General features: G+C 43.1%; 2 protein-coding genes across 2 annotated transcripts in view; one reads left to right on the top strand and one right to left on the bottom strand.

Moving 5' to 3' along the window:
- Window positions 1-19,006: 19,006 nt before the first annotated feature.
- Window positions 19,007-19,641, bottom strand: LOC112632048. Its single transcript, XM_025397676.1, is given in 2 exon segments — window positions 19,007-19,452; window positions 19,455-19,641. Coding segments are annotated over 2 exon segments (633 nt in total).
- Window positions 19,197-21,655, top strand: part of USP6NL (USP6 N-terminal like) — a 155,877-nt gene continuing 153,418 nt past the window's right edge. The window contains exon 1 of the mRNA XM_025397675.1: window positions 19,197-19,527. The gene's annotated coding sequence lies outside the window, so the exon portion shown is untranslated. The remainder of the gene's footprint in view (window positions 19,528-21,655) is intronic.

Raw genomic sequence — 21,655 nt, 5'->3', positions numbered from 1 at the left:
TGGAGAATCATCTCTGTAGAACAATGAAGCATACTTTTTGCTTGTAGAAATACTCATGTCTACTAGGTGCAGCGTTTCCTTTTGATGAAAAAGGTTGGACAATGACAAATTCTTGTCATTTGACTCTTCCTCAAGACTTGATGGAGACTACTTCCGTTATATTTTGAGGACGCTTTGTCTTTTAAAAGGTAACTTAGTTTGGATTGGTTACATTTAGTCAACTTGAGATTTAGCATGCACTCTAACTTCCACAGTATTGCTTTGGGTAAGTTAATATTTCTGGGAAGCTATTTCCTTTTATATTTTTCCTTCCAATGTTTTTGAGATATGAATCACAAAATTTAAAATCCACTTTTTTGAGGTGGCTTATAGTATATTCACAAGTTGGTGCAACATCACCACTGTGTCATTCTAGAACACTTTAATCATTTTTAAAGGAAACCCCTATGGATTTGCCTTTTCTGGATATATCACATAAATGGGACCACACAATACGTGGTCTTTAGCATTTGGTGTTTTTCAATTAGCATCATGTTCAGTCCTCTTTATGGCTGAATAATATTCCATTGTATGAATAGATCACATTTTGTTTATTGATTCATCAGCCGATGGACATTTGTGTTGTTTCCACCATCTGGCAGTTATGAACAATGCTGCTACGAACATTCACATACAAGTTGTCGTGTGGACATTTGTTTTTATTTCTTTTGGGCATATACCTAAGGGGTGAAATTGCTGGGTCACGTGGTAACTCTACACTTAACTTTTTTAGAAACCACCAGCCTGTCTTCCAAAGTGGCTGCACCATTTTATGTTTCTACCAGCAATGCACAAAGATTCCACTTTTTCCATGTCCTGGATAACACTATTTTCTGTTTTTTGTTTTTAAATTTTGTTTTGGTTGTGGTTTTTATTTGCATTTTCATTCTAAATCTTGTGGCTGTAGGGAAGCTTCAAATCACAGAACCCAAATTCTGACCACTGATGTGAGAATGTTAACCAAGTAGAGCCCATCAAAGTCTTTTCTGATTTTTTTTTCAAAATTGGAACTATAGAGAAAGGAGGTCTTCTTAGATTATGAATCTGGGAAGAGAAGAGTCTGGACTTAAGGATATGGTTTACTGGAGAAAGCCAGCATAAAAAAGTGAAGTCAACATATCAGGAAAAACAAAGAGAAGAAGAAAAAGGAGAAAGAGATGGAGGAGGAGGAAAGGAAGAACAATGAGGAGAAGGAGGAAAAGAACAATAATGAGGCCGGGCACTATGGCTTACACCTGTAATCCCAGCACTTTAGAGGCTGAGGCAGGCAGATCACCTGAGGTCAGGAGTTCGAGACCAGCCTGGCCAACATGGTGAAACCCTGTCTCTACTGAAAATACAAAAAAAAAAAAAAAAAATGGCTGGGTATGGTGACGCATGCTTGTAGTCCCAGCTGCTCAGGAGGCTGAGATGGGAGGATCACTTGAACCTGGGAGGCAGAGGCTGCAGTGAGCTGAGATTGCTCCACTGCACTCCAGCCTGGGTGACAGAGGGAGACTCTGTCTCGGAAAAAAAAAAAAAAAAAAGCCAGGCGTAGTGGCTCAGGCCTGTAATCCCAGTACTTTGGGAGGCTGAGGCAGGTGGATCACTGAGGTCAGGAGTTCAAGACTAGCCTGACCAACATGGAGAAACCCCATCTCTACTAAAAATACAAAATTAGCTGTGTGTGGTGGCGCATGCCTGTAATCCCAGCTACTTGGGAGGCTGAGGCAGGAGAACTGCTTGAAACTGGGAGGCGGAGGTTGCAGTAAGCCGAGATCACACCATTGTACTCCAGCCTGGGTAACAAGAACGAAACTCCTTCTCAATAGTAATAATAATAATAATGAGATAAGTGGAGGGGGCAGGGGAGAGGAGTTGGAAGACAGTGAGGAATTGCTTTCTTACCATAGTGTGAAGTTGGACGAGCAGGAGCTCCTGGGGGGTGGGGAGTGGTAAGTGTGGTCCTTCATCGGAGCTAGATCAGGAGTTGGGAAGGAAAGACCCTGGGTGCTGCCAGGCATACGTCAATCACTTGAGGTTAGAGTTTAGGTGTGGCAAGAGATAGGGGGGACTAGGGTACTGAGAGTGGCTACTTATGACAAGGGTCCAAGCTTTGTACTTAGATCAACCATGTTTGATAATAACAATCTGTTGATATATGCTTTACCAGCTGAATCTAACCGTGACAGAACCTCAAACGAATCTAAATTAAGGGAACTTTCTACAAAATAACAAGCCTGTACTCTTCAATAATGTCATTGTCGTAAAAGATAAAGAAAGGCTCAGCAACGATTCCAGATGAAAAAGACCAAAGGGACAGAACCACTAAATGCATTGTTTGATTATGGATTGAGTCATGAGTCAGGGAAAATTTTGCCATAAAAGGCATTATTGGGACAATTGACAAAATTTGAATTTGTTTCTTGATTTTTATAATCATCTCATGGTTATGTTCAAGCATGTGCTTACGTTCATGTATTTGAGAGAAGAGGAACGTGATATTTACAGATTACTGTCAACTGGTTCAGAGAGAGAGAGGGAGAATGATAAAGGTAACATGCTAAAACATGAACGATGGTGAATCTGGGTAAAATGTATGTAGGAGTTCTTTGTGCTTTTTTCTGCAGATTTTCTGTAAGTTTGAAATTATATCAAAATAAATAGTTAAATAATATTGGCAGGGCACAGTGGCCCATGCCTGTTATCCCAGCACTTTGAGAGACTGAGGCAGGTGGATCGCTTGAGGCCAGGAGTTCAAGACCAGTCTGGCCAACATGGCGAAATTCCATCTCTATTAAAAATACAAAAATTAGCCGGGCGTGGTGGAACATGCTTGTAAACCCAGCTACTTGGGAGGCTGAGGCCGAAGAATCACTTGAACCTGGGAGGTGGAGGTTGTAGTGAGCCATGATTACACCACTGCACTCCAGCCTGGGTGACATAGCAAGACACTGTCTCAAAAATAAAAAATGGTAATAATAAGATTTAGTGCCAGACATTACTCTAAGCACTTGAGCACTGAGTATCTGCTTATTTTAAAATTTGTAGTCCAAGTATTTTGCTGAAAATGCCTTTTCAGACTTTTAATTTTTTTTTTTTTTTTGAGACAGGGTCTTACTCCATTGCTCTGTGTAACAAACACACTTTGATGTTACAATTTTTTGCCTTCAAGGGGTTTACATTCTAGTAGGGTAGGGGAAGACAGAATACATGAAATAAGGAAAATATATTGTAGATTGGATGGTGAGGCAGGAAAATAAGCAGGGTAGGAGGATGACAAATTCCACGGTGAGGTGTTCGCTCGCTCTTTCTTTCTTTCTTTCTTTCTTTCTTTCTTTCTTTCTTTCTTTCTTTCTTTCTTTCTTTCTTTCTTTCTTTCTCTCTCTCTCTCTCTCTCTCCTCCTCTCTCTCTCTCTCTCTCTCTCTTTCTCTCTTTCACACAGTCTTGTTCTCTCACCCAGGCTGGAATGCAACGGCGTGATCTCAGCTCCCTGCAACCTCTGCCTCCCAGGTTCAAGCAATTCTCCTGCCTCAGCCTCTCAAGTATCTGGGATTTTGCCACATTGGCCAGGCTGGTCTTGAACTCCTAACCTCAGGTAATCTGCCTGCCTCGGCCTCCCAAAGTGCTGGGATTACAGGCGTGAGCCACCGCGCCTGACCAATGCTTGCAATTTTAAACAGGTGGTGGGCTGGATGCCTCTTTTGTATGCTTCAGTCCTCAGCCTCACCTGTCACTTATTGCAGACATAAATAAGGCAAAAAGTTGACTCTGACCAGCTTGATGTAGGTGCAACCTGAGTGCACCCCATGCCTTTCGGCTCCCATCTAGGGGTTCTTCTGGAGATGACAAGGTGTGGGCCACACTTCTCAGTGCCATTGCCTGTGCAACCCAGAAGTGCAGGTCACCTAACACCTCCCTGAGGCTAACCCGTGGCCAGTGTGGGACAGGAGCTGACATGCCTCCTCCTTCCTCCTCCCATCTCCCTTTACATGGAGGGTATTTTGAAAGGTTTCTCCATGGGTCCTGTGGGACCAGTCACCCCCTTCCTAATGCCACCTCACATACTTGGTAGGCTCTTCCATCTCCCCTGTACTGCTCTCCTTCTCCCTCCCTTCTGGTCCCTCTCATGAACTCACACATAAGCATTTGAGTCGGATTCTGTTTTCTGGGGAACCTAAGCTAAGACAGTGGGCAGTTAAGAGCTCATCAAGAAGAATATACCTTTGAAATGGAGATTTATTGGGCATTTAAAACAATGCAGTGGGATGGGTTCCATTATTATCATCTCTCTCTTCATTGTTAAGGAAGTGAGTCTTGGGGAGATGATGTAACTTGCCCAAGATCACACAGCGTAGAAGGGGCAGAACCCAGTTAGTCTGATTCCTGTTTATTCTCCAAGCCCGTGCTCTCTTAGCCACCAGTCTCTCCTCGTATTTATTAACGCCATTTTGAAAGTTCCAGTGTCTATCAGCCATGGCAACGGAAACTTAAGAAAGAGTTTTTATTGTCAATGTTGGGGTCTCCATGTTAAGAGAAGGTTAATAACTAGGGTCATGGTGCTGGTGATACTATTCTTACTGTATCAGTCAGAACAGGCTAGGTTTTGCTGCTCTAACAAACAGCCACAATGTTTCAGTGGCAAAAAATAAGACATAGTTCTTGCCATTGCTACATTTCCACTGCCAGACAATGGGGGGTTTCTGCTTCACAGTAATCCAGGCTGATGGAGCAGGCACTGCCAGGAACATGGCTGGTTGTTGTGGCAGAGGAATGAAAAGGTGCTTTACACGTGCTGACACCAGCAACTTAGTGCTCTACTCTGCACAGAAGTTACCAGTGCCACATTTGGTCATGACTTGTTAGCCTGGATTACCCCACCCAACCCAAGGGGGTGAGGAAGCAATCCCACCATACGTCTGGAAGGCAGAAAGCCAGAAATAATCTGTTGAGCAGCACAGATGACTGTCACACCCCCTGGGAAAACCCCAAGGGGAAATGAAACTCAGGTGACAGAGGCAAATTCTCCATGCTCAACATCTTGTCCTTGTACAGAAAATCTCTTAGATTTGAGGGAGACAGAGTATCTCTTAAATTAGTGTGTGTTTATACATATATATACGTCTTTTTTTTGGGGGGGGGGGACAGGGTCTCACTCTGTCCCCCAGACTGGAGTGCAGTGGCACCATCTCAGCTCACCACAACCTCCACCTCCCAGGCTCAAGCTATTCTCCTGCCTCAGCATTTCAAGTAGCTGGCCACCCACACCTGGCTAATCTTTGTATTTTTAGCAGAGATGGAGTTTCACCATGTTGGCTAGGCTGGTCTTGAGCTCCTGACCTCAAATGATCCATTTGCCTCAGCCTCCCAAAGTGCTGAGATTACAGGTGTGAGCCACCATGTCTGGCCATAAAAGTACTTTTTAACTGAATATTTGCTTATTTTTAAAATTGTCATCCAAGTGTTTTGCTTAAAATGCCTTTTCAGACTTTTATTTTATTTTATTTTTTGAGACAGGGTCTTACTCTGTCACCCAGGCTGGAAAGCAGTGGCACAATCTTGGTTTACCACAACCTCCACCTCCTGAGTTCAAGGGATTCTCATGCCTCAGCTTCCCGAGTAGCTGGGATTACAGGCTTGCACCACCACACCTGGCTAATATTTGTATTTTTGGTAGAGACTGGGGTTCCCCATGTTGGTCAGGCTGGTCTCAAACTCCTGGCCCCAAGTAATCCACCCGCCTTGGTATCCCAAAGTGCTGGGATTACAGGTGTGAGCCACCAAGCCCAGTCTAGACTTTTAATTATTTTTTTTAGGAAGGGTGGCAATAACTCCAAGATTGAAAACACAGGCTTGAACACTGCCTAAATAAATGTTGACATTCTTTTTAATGTCAACATACTTTTATTCGTGTTTCCCCTGTTTACTATAAGACACAGTTTACACATTACCTAAATAAGAACACAATGTGAAAGGGTCACCACTAGCCATTATCTATACTATCAAATGCTGGCTTAAGTCTGTCCACCAGCACAAATTTTGTTATATTTTAGTCCACTGATACCATGAAAATGAAAAGAGGGTTCTTGTATTGACTGACTTCTTTGCTCTAGATTTTGCAACTTCAGAAAAGGTGAACCCTAAAATTTTATTTGTCAAAAAAAGTATATTTCCTATTCTCTGAGAAATGCCTTGATACTGGTATGACACATATGTCTGAAATTGGCCATTCTTCAACTGGACTGCATCCTCCCAGGTTATTGATGATAACGTCACATTGGAATCTTTATTGAAGAGAACAGAGGATAGCTTTTGCCTTCTTCTTATCAGCATTGTCTGATATTTTGTTATAGAAGGAAATTCACTTGCTCCTGCAGAGTTTGCTCCTTTCAAAGCTCTGCTAGTTGCCCTTCAGTACTTTAAATTTTGTTCCTCTGGTTACTTGGAAGGGAATTATTTCATAGTTTATCTTAGTATCTCCGGGGTAGCAAAGTTAAATGGATGATATGTAATCACCACAGCTGTCTTTTATTTTTCCACTTTAAAAGTGCCCCCTTCCCAGTCTTAGGCACTATGGGTCCTCCAGAAATGCCACAAAATTCCACAGTGACCTTATAATATGTACCAGTCCCCCCCTTTACCTGCTTGTTGCCAGATGGTGAAAATATGAACAAAGTCATATGTAACAAAACCTAAGAAAAGCACTAACGGCCAAGAGACACATGCATTGAGTCTTTGCCTGAAGACCAGCAGGGGTTAGGGGATTATAAAAAATGATGATTAACCCACAGTTATCCTGGATTTGGAAGGGACCAGCAATCTCACTCTAAATTCAATCATTCATTTGTTATCTGTCAATCCTTTGTTGAGTACTTACCATGGACTGTATTTTGAAGTTCTGAATGGACAGGTAAATGACACAGTCAGATTTAAGTTTTAGGAAAATCATGCTGTTAATAGTGGGAGCACAGCTATGTATGACCCAGAGGAGCAAATTGGAGGTAAGAAAAAAATCTGTAGCAATCCAAACGTGAAGCGATAAGAGATGAAATTAAAACAGTGGTAGTGGGGCTGATGGGGAGGAATCACATTCAAGAGCTATCTGGGGATAGAATTTACACGTGCTGATTTGTTGGATGTGGGCAGAGAGGGTGTCCAAGTAGTTATTCCTCGGTGCCTTTCATTGAGAGAGGGAATACCTTCTTGAGGAAGGGCAGTGTGTGTGGTGTTAAGCTAGTAGTGAAGGTATTGCTGAGAGGGATATGATGAATTAATTATGTGGGCCTGGAGGTCAGAGAAAATTTTATTTATTTATTTATTTATTTATTTTTGAGACAGAGTTTCACTCTGTCACCCGGGCTGGAGTGCAGTGGCACAATCTCGGTTCACTGCAGCCTTCACCTCCTGCCAGGTTCAAGCGATTCTCCTGCCTCAGCCTCCCGCGTAGCTGGGACTTCAGGCATGCATCACCATGCCCGGCTAATTTTTATGTTTCTAGTAGAGACAGAGTTTCACCATGTTGGCCAGGCTGCTCTTGAACTCATGACCTTGAGTGACCTGCCCATCTCAGCCTCCTAAAGTCCTGGGAATACAGGTGTGAGCCACTGTGCCTGGTCAAACATAATTTTTAAGGGCCAATTTTTTTTTTTTTTTTTGAGACAGTGTCTTGCTCTGTTGCCCAGGCTGTAGTGTGGTGGTACACTGCAGCCTCCACCTCCTTGGTTCGAGTGATCTTCTCACCTCAGCCTCCTGAGTAGCTGGGACTATGGGTATGTACCACCATGCCTGGCTCATCTTTTATTTTTATTTTTGCAGAGACCAGGTTTCACCACGTTTCCCAGGCTGGTCTCAAACTCCTGGACTCAAGTGATCCTCCAGCCTTGGCCTCCCAAAGTGCTGGGACTACAGGAATGAGCCACTGCACCTGGCCTTGAATTCCATTAAATGGGCTACTCTAATTTAACTAGTACTTTATTGACAGGTAGGTTGCTTCCAATTTTTTTTTTTTTTTTTTTTTTTTTGAGACGGAGTCTCGCTCTGTCGCCCAGGCTGGAGTGCAGTGGCCGGATCTCAGCTCACTGCAAGCTCCGCCTCCTGGGTTCACGCCATTCTCCTGCCTCAGCCTCCCGAGTAGCTGGGACTACAGGCGCCCGCCACCTCGCCCGGCTAGTTTTTTGTATTTTTTAGTAGAGACGGGGTTTCACCGTGTTAGCCAGGATGGTCTCGATCTCCTGACCTCGTGATCCGCCCGTCTCGGCCTCCCAAAGTGCTGGGATTACAGGCTTGAGCCACCGCGCCCGGCCTGCTTCCAATTTTTTTATATTGTAAACAAGGATGTGGCACACAGAGTTATCATAGATCTTTTTAGTATTATTTGCTTAGAAAACACTCCTAGAAATTAAATTACCAAATCTAAGTACTTACATTATAAAGTCTAGTTCATATTACCAAAATGCTCTTTAGTTAAATTCTACCAATGTATACTCCTGCTGTTACTGGGGGTCCTTGCTCCCAGAGCTCCCAAGATGGTGGCAGACTGCTTCCAAAATGGCGGCGGGCCACTTCCAAGATGGTAGCAAGCCTCATGTTCTCTGACTTGGGGTTCTTGGCCTCAGGGATTCCAAGGAATGGAATCTTGGGCCATGGGGTGAGTGTTACAGCTCTGCTAGAAGCCGTGGGTCATGGAAGAGAACCGTGGAGCCCAGTGACTAGTGTTCAGCTGGATTAGGAAGAACCTAGACACTTAGCCATGTAGGAACAATGGCAAACCTTTAGTCCAATTGGGAGCAGCAACGGGCACCTCGCTGGATCAGGAGCACAGCGGACACCCTGCCGGATCTGGAGGGCTGGAAGTCAGCAGTGGGTCTGCGACAGCGGCAAACAGCAACGGTGGACAGCCAGCGAAAGCTCAGCTCCAGCTGTAACATTCACGGACCAGAAAGAGTGCAGTTGCAAGATTTAATAGAGTGAAATAGAGTGAAGACAGAGCTCCCATAGAAGGGGAGGGGACCCAAAGGGGGTTGCCCTAGCCGGCTCAAATGCCTGGATGTATATCCTGATCCTTGTCCCTCCCGCTGTGCTCTCAGTCAATAGATGATTGGCTATTTCTTTACCTCCTGTTTTTGCCTAATTAGCATTTTAGTGAGCTCTCGGATTGGTCAGGTGTGAGCTAAGTTGCAAGCCCCATGTTTAAAGGTGGAAGCGGTTATCTTCCCAGCTAGGATTAGGGACTCTTAGCCTAGGAAATCCAGCTAGTCCTGTCTCTCACTGTTAGTAATGTATGGTAGTGCCTGTTTCACCACATTTTGGGTGTTAATTGATCTTTCCAAAAATAACTAATGTACCTTATTAACTTTCTTTTTAAAATGTTACTGTGGTAAGAACTGTTAACATGCTACCTACCCTCTTGGCAGATTTTCATATGTACGATACAGGGACATGACTAATTTTTTAAATCTTTGACAATGACAGGTGAATATTATATTCCACTGGCCTTCACTGAGATTCATTTGATTATTTATGAAGCTGAACAGATGTTTATCACTTGTATTTCTATTTTTCGTAAACTTCCTTGTCATGAACTTTGGTGGTTGTCTGGTTTTCTTTTGGAGTTTTTAAAGCAAAACAATATATTAAGACAGGACAACAACAACTATTACTGTTATTAATATTATTATTTTGAGACAAAGTCTCCCTCCATTGCCCAGGCTGGAGTGCAGGGGCGCGATCTCGGCTCACTGCAACGTCTGCCTCCCGGGTTCAAGCAGTTTTCCTGCATCAGTCTCCTGAGTAGCTGGGATTACAGGCGCCCACCACCATGCCCGGGTAATTGTTATATTTTTAGTAGAGACAGGGTTTCACTATATTGACCAGGTCTTGAACTCCTGACCTTGTGATCCACCCACCTTGGTCTCCCAAAGTGATGGGATTACAGGCGTGAGCCATCGCGCCTGGCCAACATTTTTTTCATAGAACTTACTATAGAATTCCCATTGGTATATAGGAATAATATACTAATAAACATACAAATGTATTTATATGTTGCTGTAGAGTGTAGTACAGTAGTTTTTTCCACAGTCTGGCTAAACAAACTCATTTATTAAAGAAAATGAGTCTTTTGAGGGTAGGTCGATTTCAGTGATTATAGAGTTAACCTGGGTCAATAAATCTAGCTTATTTCTATGGAAATTTTATAGTATGGTTTAAGAATCTTATATACATATGAGAGCTAAAATCATAAAACTCTTAGAAGAAAACATAGGGGTAAATATTAATGACCTTGGATTTTACAATAGATCTTTAGATACGACACTAAAAGCACACAAAATTAAAAAAATAAAGATAAATTGGACTTTCATCAAAATGGAAACTTTTGTACACCAAAGGACATGATCATAAAGTGAAAAGACAACCTAGAGAATGGGAGAAAATATTTGCAGATCATATATGTGATAAGGATCAGAATATGTAAAGAACTTTTACAACTCAACAAAGGAGACAAACAACCCACTTCAAAAATGGGTGAAGGACTTGAATAGACATTTCTCCAAAGAAGATATTCAAATGGCCAATAAACACATGAAAAGATGCACTTGGCGGGCGCCATGGCTCACACATTTAATCCCAGCACTTTGGGAGGCTGAGGCGGGCGGATCACAAGGTCAGGAGATCAAGACCATCCTGGCTAACACAGTGAAACCCCACCTCCACTAAAAATACAAAAAAATTAGCCGGGAGTGGTGGTGGGCGCCTGTAGTCCCAGCTATTCAGGAGGCTGAGGCAGAAGAATGGCATCAACCCAGGAGATGGAGCTTGCAGTGAGCCAAGATTGTGCCACTGCACTCCAGCCTGGGCGATAGAGCGAGACTCCGTCTCAAAAGAAAAGAAAAGAAAAGAAAAGAAAAGATGCCCAACATTACTAGTCATTAGGGAGATGCAAATCAAAACCACAAGGTACCACTTCACACTCACAAGGATGGCTCTAGTCACAAAAACAGAAAATAACAAGTGGTGGTGGGGAGGTGGAGAAATTGGAATGCTTGTGCACTGTTGGTGGGAATGTAAAATGGCACAGCACTGTGGAAACAGTTTGGCGCTTCCTCAACAGGTTAAATATAGAATTACCATATGATCCTGCAATTCCACTCTTCAACATATACCCAAAATGACTGGAAAACAGGTCCTCAAAAAAAAAAAAAAAAATGTACACTTATGTTCCTAGCAGCGCTATTCACAGTAACCAAAGGGTGCACCCTCAACTGCCTGTCAACAGAAAAACAACTGTGCTGTATACAAACAATGGAATATTATTCAGCCATGTAAAGAAATGAAGTATGCATACAAGTTGTCATATGCATGAGCTGCGGAAATGTTATGCTCAGTGAAAGAAGACGGACACAAAAGGTCACATATTGTATGATTGCATTTATATGAAATATTCGAGGTAAATCCTCAAAGAGACAGAAAACAGTGAGGGTTGCCAGGAACTGAAAGATGGAAAATGGAGAATAACTCCTTAATGACTACGTGGTTTCCTTTTGAGGTGACGAAAATGTTTTGGAACTAGATAGAGGTGGTGGTTATACAACATTATGAATGTACTAAATGCTACCGTATGGTTCACTTGAAAAACGGTTGATTTTATTTTATGTGAATTTCACCTTAATAACAGCAACAAAATCTTATGTGAATGAGTCATCAGGGGCAAGACATACTGACATACATTTAATGCTCTGCTATCAAATAATTTCAACAGCAAAATGAATAAATACTGATTCTCAGCTAAATTGCCAAAATTAAGATGGCAGAAAGCAGTGTTACCCAAAGCGTAAGACGTATTCTATTGATGGTAGATAAGATGGCAAAGGCTTTAAATAACCTTGCCTCACATAGTGAGGAATTTAATTTTTCAGAGATTTTATTCACCCTTTAGTTCTGGTGAATATATCAGTGAGTCTCAGTTTGCAGTTAGGGTGTTCGCTGTTAGTACGAGTAACATCTCTAACACATGCTAATCGCACCTTTGAAGAAAGAGGAGCAGGCTTCAGGCTCAGAGCCCTTTACTAAACTGGTTTTAATATCACTGTTTGGCTTTCAGTGTGTTCATTTTTACTTTTATCTTCCATTTATGCAGCAAAACAGTTTTGTGATTTGCATTATACTTTATGATGCAAAATTTCCTCTTCATTTACACAGAAATGTGAGTCAACTTAAAGAAAAACAATAAACAATAATATAAATGGTTATGAAGATTTGGAGGGGGAAAGTGGAACTCGAATGAGTAAATAGGACACACTGACATAAAAAAAAGTACACCCTAGATTTGAGATATGAGGATCTAAGTCTCTTGCCAGTCTTGCAACTTTGAGCTACAGTTCCTGCCTACCTCACAGAGCTTTTATGGAAAGTGCTATACAAGTGTAAATTACTATTATTATGAAATGACTATTTGTTTAGGGTATTATGTGTATCACAGAAGCTGGGAGGCCTGGAGCTGCATTTCCCAGAGTCTCCTCCCAGCACAGTTCTGATAAGGTTTAGTTGTGCTGGTGAGGTGCACTCAAGGATTTGAGAGCAGTTGTGACATGGAAAGTGATTGATTACCTGTCATTTATTGCAATCTCTGATCTCTGGGTACAGCAGCTTCCTGACATTGGGTCCACAGCTGATGTGGAATAACCTGAAATTAGTAGTGCTACCTTCTCAACTTTTGCCTATTCACTCCTTCCAAATACTCTGTATACATCTGATTCCCTATATCGAATATATTCCTGTTGGTGATGCCTTGAGTAGTTTTTCTTTTTTCCTGGCTGAACTCTCATTTAAATATTATTTGTTTCATTGAATTTACAAAATGCTAACATTTCTTCTGGGTTCATTGGCTCATTCTTGTAATCCTAGCACTTTGGGTGGCCAAAGTGGGAGGATTGCTTGAGGCCAGGAGTTTGAGACTAGCCTGAGCAATAAAGCAAGACCCAATTTCTACCAAAAAAAAAAAAAGCCAGGCATGGTGGCACACACCTGTACTCCTAGCTGCTTGGCAGGCTGAGGCAGGAGGATTGTTTGAGCCCAGGAGTTTGAGGTGACAGTGAGCTTCAGTGTACTCCAGTCAGGGCAAAAGAGTAAGACCACGTCTCTAAAAGCAAAAACAAAAACAAAAACGAACAACTGACATTTTAATAATAATACAATAATAATGTTTGTTGAATGTTTACTATTAGTTATTGCGCTAAGCATTTTATATGCATAATCTCATTTGGTTCTCATAAGAACCCTATGAAGTCATTTCTTTTACTCTCTGTATTTTGCAGAAGAATAAACTGAGGTAGAGGGTTTTGCAACCAATCCAAGTGTCAGAGCTGGTAAGCCGCAGATCCAGGATTTCAACTCAGGTGGTCTAACTCCAGAGACTGCTTGATTACTCTACACTCTACTGTCCTCCCTGTACAATAAAGTTCACTTCAGGTCTATGATAGAGTCTTCATTAGGTCTAAACCAGAAGTGTCTCAGATATCAGAAGTTTTGATTTTTAGAAGGGTGACACAGCACACGTACTGTGTACTGTTTACAGGTGTCATAAGTGGGATCTGTGCCAGCACCTTGTCATGAAACAAAGACTTCTGCAACAAAATGAGTGTTCATATTAAATACGATAAAGACCCTAAATAGCCAAAGGAAAGTTCTGTTGCTACCAAAAGAGTTTAGGTGCCCAATTTATGAAAAACACTTTTGGTTTTCAGAGTTTTGTGGATGAAGAATTGCGGACCTGTAATTTTCACGAAGTATAAACAAACAGAAAAGAAAAGCTGAGCATATACATACGCATGTATATATTCTCATCTATTGTCTCATTTTCATTGATTCTTTAGCCTGGCTACTTGTGACCACCACTTCTTTCCCCTTTTTAGCCAAAGTATGTGGGCAAGGACTTATTTCATATCGAAGTCAAATGCAGTTTCAAGTATATTTACTTTACAGACCCCAAGAGATGGAGGTCATTATGTTGTTTCACAAAGTGTTGACCCCACCTCAAAGAAAAGACTTAGACAAAAGGAGCAATTTAGTGGAAAAAAAAAATGCCCTTGAATACCCTAGGATCTGCTACAGTTCACTCCATTCTTCTATAACTTGACATTTTTATACATCACTTCTGTTAATTTTGATTAAATTATTTACTAAAGTTTTAGCTAAACCATGCTAAAGGCCTTAGCATTGTATTTTTAATCAATGCATTCCAGTTGTCTGCAGGTGTGTAACAAACCACCCTGAGCTCAAAAGCCTCACACAGCAATTTATTATGACATTCATGGTTCCACGGGGTTGACTGGGCTCACCTGAGACATCCTCACTTGGGATTTCTCATGGGGTCACACAGCTGGGGCTTGAGGTATCTGAAGACTTAATTGTGCTGGACATTCAGGATGCCCAACGGCAGTGAATGCTGGTTGTTGGCTGAGGACTCAGCTGAGGTTTTCATCCAGACCAGCTACATGTGGCTTCTCCATGTGACCTGGGCTTCTTTCAGTATGGCACCTGAGTTGCTGGAGCGAGTGAGCTAAGTATTTCAGAGGCCCAGGTGGAAGCCGCAAAACTTAGGATCTAGCCTTAGAAATCACTCAGCATCGCTTCCCCCACAATCTTGTGAAAAGTGAGTCACAGAGCTGGCCCAGACTCAAGAGGAGGGTGATGTAAAAGGGGGTGAATATTGGAAGGCACAGTTCACTGGGAGGCCATCCGTGAAAACTGTTGCCACACCATTTATAAAGACTTATGAGCACAAGGGTTTAAAGGTTAATTCAAAGGTCATATATACAGAGGCAAGAGTTTTATCCCTCTAAAACAGAGACAAAAATGCCATGAACTGCTACTTCATTTTTAAAGTATCTTATAATACTTTTTAGTACAACTCTGCTTGATTAGACTTAACAAAAAATAAATAAATGGCATGACGTCTAAGAGATGGCCAAATGGATGGTTGTAGAATGGTAACTGTAAGTTGAGCAGGCAGAAGAAATCCTCTAAAGCTGTAAAAACATATTGAGACACTTTTCAAACGATACAACATCATTACAGATTTCTGGCAAACCATGATGACTATTTTGGTATGTAATCAGGAACAGGGTGTCTTGTGAGCAAAAGAGCAGAGGAGATCACGAGAGGCAGCTCTTGTAGTTGAAAAGCAGTCAGTCCTTCTTTTTTTTTTTGAGTCACGGACCCCTTTGAGCATATGAAAAAAGTTAGGAACTTTCTGCTTAGAAAACATACATGCTTGCATATTTTTGTTCTTTCCTTCTTTCAGTCATTCTTTCCTCCCTCCTTCCTTCCTTCTTTTCCTCCCTTTCACCTTCCTTCCTTTCATTTTTTCTAGAAATGTTTATAGGGAGCTAATTCTGTATTAGATACTGATCTGGACCAAGGAATAGAGAAGGGCAGAAGGCAGATAAGTTTCCCAGTCTCCTGGAATGTACATTTTAAAGACAGGAGTCAGAAAGAAACTCAGCACACCAATAAATAATACAACCTCAGAGTTACAGGTAACAAACTGTGTTATTTACAATGTTACGGGGTTCACAGTTCTTCACAGGTTCCTCTTTTTCACACTGCAATCAATAACGTCTCTTTTAAACTAAAGGCTTTGGGCCAGGTGCGGTGGCTCATGCCTGTAATCCCAGCACTTTGGGAGGCCGAGGTGGATGAATCACCTGAGGTCAGGAGTTCAAGACCAGCCTAACCAACATAGTGAAACCCTGTCTCTACTAAAAATACAAAAAATTAGCCAGGCAGGATGGCGCACGCCTGTAGTCTCAACTACTTGGGAGGCTGAAACAGGAGAATCGCTTGAACTCAGAAAGGCGGAGGTTGCAATGAGCCCAGATGGTGCCACTGCACTCCAGCCTGGGTGACAGAGCGAGACTCTATTAAAAAAAACAAACAAAAATCCCCCAAAACCCCAAAAAGCTTTGTGTATGAGCAGTGTGGATGTGGCTATTGGTTACCCATTGCTTTTTCACTTATACACAGATGTTGACTGATCTTTTGTTTTTAATCCATAAAGAATAGTTACATGCAGTGTCATTGGAGCTGACTTTTCTAGTCAATAGAAGAGCATTGGCTTCTCATGAGATTTCAGAAATTACCATGGCTGGTGAGCATGAATATGAGCATTGCAATGCTTTCCACAGCCTTATTTAAAATAAAAAAAAAATCCCTCCCTTAGGGAACTGCCTCTCTTTAAAAAATTAAATGGATCAAATGGCCATGGATTCACATTTCAAAGTCTCAATTTACAGGAGACTCAAAGAACTGACCCTTTCATCCATATTTTGAAGATGACAGTGAGGGATATGGATAATTTGCTTTGGAGAATTTTTTTCCTCCATGTTCTATGTTCGTATGTCCTCACCACAAATTGTACTTCTGGCCTTAGTTATTATGGGAGCCTGTGGGGGATTTAAACCTGTACTTTTACCACTGGCAACATTTTAAATATTGTCATTAGCAAAACACATAACTTTTGCAAAACTGAAATGCAAATATCCATCTCTCTTATTCCATAATGATGGACGAGAGGTGGTCCTAACCTTTGGTATTGTGAAATATTTTAAATGGTAACACAAATCATTAGACCACATTTCTTTTTACTTTTTGGTACATTCCTGCTATACAGCTTTCACCCTCCCTTCAGTTGAAGGGTATTTTAATATCTGGCATGTCATGTTAGAGTAAATATAATCATGGAGTGAATATAATCTAGCTATAATTGTTTAGAGCAGGGATTGACGAAGTACAGGTAAGGTGACACTGTTGACACTTTGACTTGGGGAAAAAAATGGGGGTATTTCTGAACTGTAATAATACCATAGAGTCAGAGTGCTATTATGAAAGTATAAAATTGAGACAGGGGTGCTCATAATGAAGTCCAAAACAGTGTTTTTAAATTTAGCCATATAATTTATGGAAAAAATGTATCAGAAATTTCCAGTTTATTTTGCCAAGTAAGCCTGGGGCCAGGGTTGTCCATCCAAAATCCCATTAACTCATTAACTAGTGACTTGGGGTTCTCATCCATGATGTTTGCAATCATGTCCCTTGACTGATGTCTTTTTTTTTTTTTTTTTTTTGAGACAGGGTCTCTTTCTGTCACTCAGGCTGGCGTGCAGGGGTACGATCTCAGCTCACTGTAGCCTCTGCCTCCCAGGTTCAAGTGATTCTCCCATCACAGCCTCCTGAGTAGCTGGGACTACAGGGACACATCACCACACCCAGCTAATTTTTGTATTTTTTGGTAGAGACGGGGTTTCACCATGTTGTCCAGGCTGGTCTTGAACTTCTGACCTCAAGTGATCTGCCCACCTTGGCCTCCCAAGATTGATGTCTCTTGAGCATCTCCATGGTTCCAAGGTCTCCTTTAGTGATGGGAGACCACAATCATAGCAATTTCATTCAGTAGCATTTGCTAAGGACTTTTTATGTGCAAAGAAATCTGCTGGGTCCAGCAGGGGCTACAAAGAGAGATGAGTGAGGGCTCTTTCCTGTCAGGAATTGAGAATAATCCAATCTAGGTGACGGCTAACCTGGGAGTCCTATAACTTTTGGAAAGTATTTGGTTGTTGAAAATAACTCTAGTCTGCTTTTAGCCCCTCAATTCATATATTAAATGAGTTATGCCATTTTTGTATCAGGATCATAAAAATAAATACTAGTCTTTACAAACCCGCTTTAAATGAATGAAAGAAGCCCCAAAGGGAAGTATACATTTGTATTTTCTTAAACAGCATATACACAGTCACGTGGTAACGACGTTTTGATCAACGATGGACTGCACATACAATGGTGGTCCCATAAGGTTATAATGGAGCTGAACAATTCCTATGGCCTAGTGATGTCATAGCCATTGTAACGTTATAGCCCAATGTGTTACCTTGTCTATGTTGAAATGCACAAATTTGTCCCTTTGTGTTGCACTTGCCTACAGTATTCAGTATAGTCACATGCTGAACAGGTTTGTAGCCCAGGAGCGATAAGTCACACCTTATAGCCTAGGTGTGTAGGAGGCTTTACTATCTAGGTTTGTGTGAATGTACTCTATGATGTTCACACAGTGACGAAATTGCCTAAGGATGAATTTCTCAGACTGTATTGCTGGGTATCCCTGTCGTTAAGATGACCACACTTGAGAGCTGGAAGGAGCCTTAGAGACCAACTAAAACCTAATCTGAGTCACAGTTTTTAAAGTTTGGGTGCTAGCAAAGGGCCTGTGACCCTGTCTCCTCCTTCCACCCCTCCTGTGAGATAACTGGGCACAGCATTCAGTTTCTTCGTGTCAGTTTTCACCAGCTGGAAAAGAGAGAGAAAAGGCACAGTGCAGGGTTGCCAGGTTCAGTAATTCTAGTTCCTGGAATCAAGGACAGGAAGCCTTTTAGTTACTTGCACACCCTAACTTTTCTAGCTTCGATTGAATCAATCATTTAACTGTCAGCTAATTACAGCTTTGGGAAGTTTACATCATGCATCTTTTTATGGCACCCCTTAATGGGAGGCTTTGGAGATTAAAACTCTTGACAATTTCCACGATGTAAAAAAGGAAAGTTGACCTACAGAAAGATGGGACAGTGATGAACATTTGAGAAGCTTGAAGCAGCAATGGGATCTACACAGTAGCCTACTTAAAGTAGTGCTGATGTGAACGCTTAGCCTAAGTTCCTGAAAAATGACAGCAGTGTGACCTGTGTCAGTAGCAATGGCACTTTATTGAGCAGATGATTGCTTTGCACTTACTACCAAGCACTCGCTTGTTCCAGGACAGCCCCATGAAGCAGGTCCTATTATCATTCCACTTTACAGATGAAGAAACTGAGGCACAGAGAAACGTCTCCAAGGGCTGACACCTGGTAAGCAGTTGAGTCAGAAATGAAAAAAAAAAAAAGCCAGGCTGGCTCCGCAGACCATCCTGTCGCCCCCTACTCAGCTGACCTCCCTACGTCTCTGCTATCCTCTGACCTGCCGGCTGGGCACGCCAATGTCGCTCGTTTGCGTGCCTCGAAGTCCCGCTTTGGCTCCCGAGCTTCCAGCGCCCGCCTCCGGCCGAGGGGCTCCCGGCACCTGCAGTCCTGGGCGCGCGTCCCCGAGGCGGGCGGGAGCTCGCACGGCGGGAGCGCGGGAGCGGCGCGCACGTGCCGCCGGGAAGGGGCCGCGCCAAGATGGCGGCGGCCGCGGCCGCTGTGGTGACGGTTGGCGGCGGCCGGTGAGGCGGGCGGGGCCGGCGACGCGGAGGCGGGGTCCCGGGCGAGCCGCCCTGGGAGGCGGGGGCCGTTTCCATAGCGGCGGCAGGAGGTGTCGCGCCGGGGAACTTCCTGGTTCCCGGGCTCGGCTTCGCCGGGATCCTCTTGGAGGGGAAACAATGGGGCGGAGGGCACTGCGGTAGCCGCCGCCGCGCTGGACCTGCTCGGCCGCCCGGGACCTCCCGCTCTGCCCGCTGCCTACAGCCTCGCAGTCGGGACCGTACTGAGGTAACTTCCATTCCTCAGCTCCCGCCGCGAGGGGCTGGCGGCGGCGGCGGGCTCCGCGGGCGTCCTCCCGGGGCCGGGACTCGGAGTTGGCCCCGGAGAGCCGGACGCCGCCATTCCCGGCCCCGGGAGGAGGGGACGCGGCTGCGGTTCGCGGCTCGGCCCTGGGGGGCGGCTCGGGCACAGTGCGGGGGCTGCCCGTGTGTCCCTGCGCCCGGAGCGTGGGGTCCGCGGGGCGATGGGAGGGCTGGGGGCGCCGCGCGGGGTGTGGGGCGGCCCGGGGGTGGAACCCGGCGACGGCCTCCCAGAGCGAGCCGCGGTCCCTGCCAGGCGCGTCTCCCGAGCCCCAGTGGGCAGGACCTGAGCAAACTTCGTGCCTTTAAATGACTGCCTTGATGCCGCGGAACTTTGTTTGGACCAGGCGAGGGGAGGATGGGGCGAATGAGGGATTTGTAAGTCTTGAAAATCCGTGCGCCTTTGCAAAGTTTGCAAAATAGTTTGGCGCTCACAACCCTAGGCTGGTGCGGCATTTGTAATGAGTGAGAACGGTTCCTCGCAGGTGTTTTACTGCCAGAAAATGCGGGAAGCGTATGAATCCATGGGTGCACGTTTCTGTAATTTGAAAATGTTGTTTTTCCCCACCCCCCACCCTTATCCCTTTCTTTCCCGACATTTAATCCGCAGATAGATGCTTTTTAGGCAGTAGACTTCAGCTTGCTTCCTTTGGACTGGGAAGGCTTGTTGAACTGGGGCCATACCCAGTCATTGGAAATAATGCGAGACGAATGGAAAAGAAAAGTGAGGACGCCGTCTTAAGTATGTTGCTCGCTGGAAGAAAATGGTTTCAATCCTATATTAATCCTTTTATAAAAATAATTACATCTTTGGGATATTTAATATTTCCTAGCTTAGGAAAGTTACACAGAACTTTAGAGATCACCCCGGCCAACTCCCTCCCATATTGAGTCTCTGGGAAGTTCCTTCAGGGGGAAGTCAGTGTTCTTTTTTCTTTCCTGAAGTCATCTTAATAGGAATAAATTAGCCAACAGCAAGTGAACAGTGGTTTATTTGCTTTTATTTCTGGTTCAGTCAGACCCTAAAATTAACAAAAATATTTCCTGGCTTGCTATTCTTTTATAACAACATTTGTAAACATAGTGTAGTTCATTACTTAAAATGGATGTTGATGCCATGTTGTATTCTACATAGGCAATTAAAATATGTCCAAATAGAAAAAAAAAACACTAATAAAAGTATAAGTTAACTTTTAAGGGAAGAAATCCTAATTGCAAGTACAAGTATCCTTAGTTAACAGAAATTCCTTTGCTGATTATATATATATATAAAAATAATTAATGAGTTGTTGCAAAGGCACTCAAAGAAACATCGTTTGCCAAATATTAAGAATTTGAGCCCTGAGCCTCAGTTTTGGTGCCTACTTAGTTTTTAGCTATGCAACCAGACTTTCTGTTGTACTTTTTTCTGGTAAGACTAGTCCATTACCGGTTTTAATAGTGTTTTGACATGCAAATAGCTCGTACTGGGGACTGACTTTGGTTAAACAAGCCAGTAAGTAGAAGTGTCAGATTTGGCACTGTCTGTTAGTTTTGTTTAATCATCTTCTAGCATTATAGGGAACCAAGAGAACTACCCACCCCAGCAGATCCAACCTGAGTCTCCAATGCCAAGCAAGGGTTGCCTTGGTCCATCTTGGCCACGGTGTGCACATCTGTTTCAAGTTCTTGTTACATTTTGTAGCTAGCTAAGATGGGTGAAAAAGAGGCCAATGAGTTCAAGCTAGTAGCAAATTGAAAACAAACAAAATTACTCTGATTGGAAAGTGTGAGGAATGTTAATGTAGTAGAATAGGATAGCTTTGGGAATTGCTACTTCAGGTAGAGAGAAGGAGACAAATGATTACAATTCTGGTTTATGTTCACAATTTCACTGTAACGATTTTTTTTTTTTTTTTTCTTTTAACCATTCTTACTTTGTAACTAGTGCAATGCAGACCTCTAATTACCAGAAAGTTATGGTTTGTTCCTTCAGTGTGATTTTCGGAAAGCATAGACTGGCGGGTTGCAGTGGCTCATGCCTGTAATCTCAGCACTTTGGGAGGCCGAGGCGGGTG

This window comes from Theropithecus gelada, chromosome 9 (assembly GCF_003255815.1).
Source record: "Theropithecus gelada isolate Dixy chromosome 9, Tgel_1.0, whole genome shotgun sequence".
Lineage (NCBI taxonomy): Eukaryota > Metazoa > Chordata > Mammalia > Primates > Cercopithecidae > Theropithecus > Theropithecus gelada.
The sequence above is the reverse complement of the archived record's forward strand: the minus strand, read 5'-3'. Positions and strand labels throughout refer to the sequence as shown.